The sequence below is a fragment of the Meleagris gallopavo genome, unplaced genomic scaffold (assembly GCF_000146605.3).
Source record: "Meleagris gallopavo isolate NT-WF06-2002-E0010 breed Aviagen turkey brand Nicholas breeding stock unplaced genomic scaffold, Turkey_5.1 ChrUn_random_7180001860589, whole genome shotgun sequence".
NCBI lineage: Eukaryota > Metazoa > Chordata > Aves > Galliformes > Phasianidae > Meleagris > Meleagris gallopavo.
Genome location: NW_011126318.1, coordinates 1 through 491, shown reverse-complemented (window position 1 = coordinate 491; position 491 = coordinate 1). Strand labels below are relative to the sequence as shown.

The following is a 491-nucleotide window of genomic DNA, read 5'->3' as shown; positions in this document are numbered from 1 at the left end:
TCCTGGTGGGTTCAGGTGGGTTCAGGTGGATCCTGGTGGGTCCTGGTGGGTCCTGGTGGGTTCAGGTGGGTTCAGGTGGATCCTGGCTGGGTGCTGTGGGTTCTGGTGGCCCCACGCCGCCCCCCCGTCCCCGCAGTGTTCGCTCAGCCCATCGTCAGCAAGGCGAAGCCGGAGCTGCTGCGCACCCACTTCATCCCCACGATGGAGAAGCTGAAGAAGCGGGCAGGGAAGGTGGTGTCGGAGGAGGAGCAGCTGCGCATGGAGGCGAAGGCGGAGGCCGAGGACGCCGAGCTGCTCATCCGCGACGAGTTCTCCGTGCTCTGCCGCGACCTCTACGCCCTGTACCCTCTGCTCATCCGCTACGTCGACAACAGCCGGTGAGGGATGGCGCCGTGGGGCACCGCTGGGACCGTGGGGGCGTCACTGGGGCCGTGGGGACGTCACCGGGGCTGTAGGGACATCATTGGGGCTGTGGGGACGTCACTGGTGCC

The 491-nt window shown here is 67.6% G+C and overlaps 1 protein-coding gene across 1 annotated transcript in view; it reads left to right on the top strand.

Annotated features, from left to right (window-relative positions):
- RYR1 (ryanodine receptor 1 (skeletal)) overlaps positions 1–378 on the top strand; it is a gene marked incomplete at both ends in the record, with an annotated part of 22,078 nt that extends 21,700 nt beyond the window's left edge. The window contains 1 exon segment of the mRNA NM_001303199.1: positions 136–378. Coding sequence (NP_001290128.1) covers positions 136–378 — 243 coding nt within the window.
- Between the last annotated feature and the right edge of the window lie 113 nt (positions 379–491).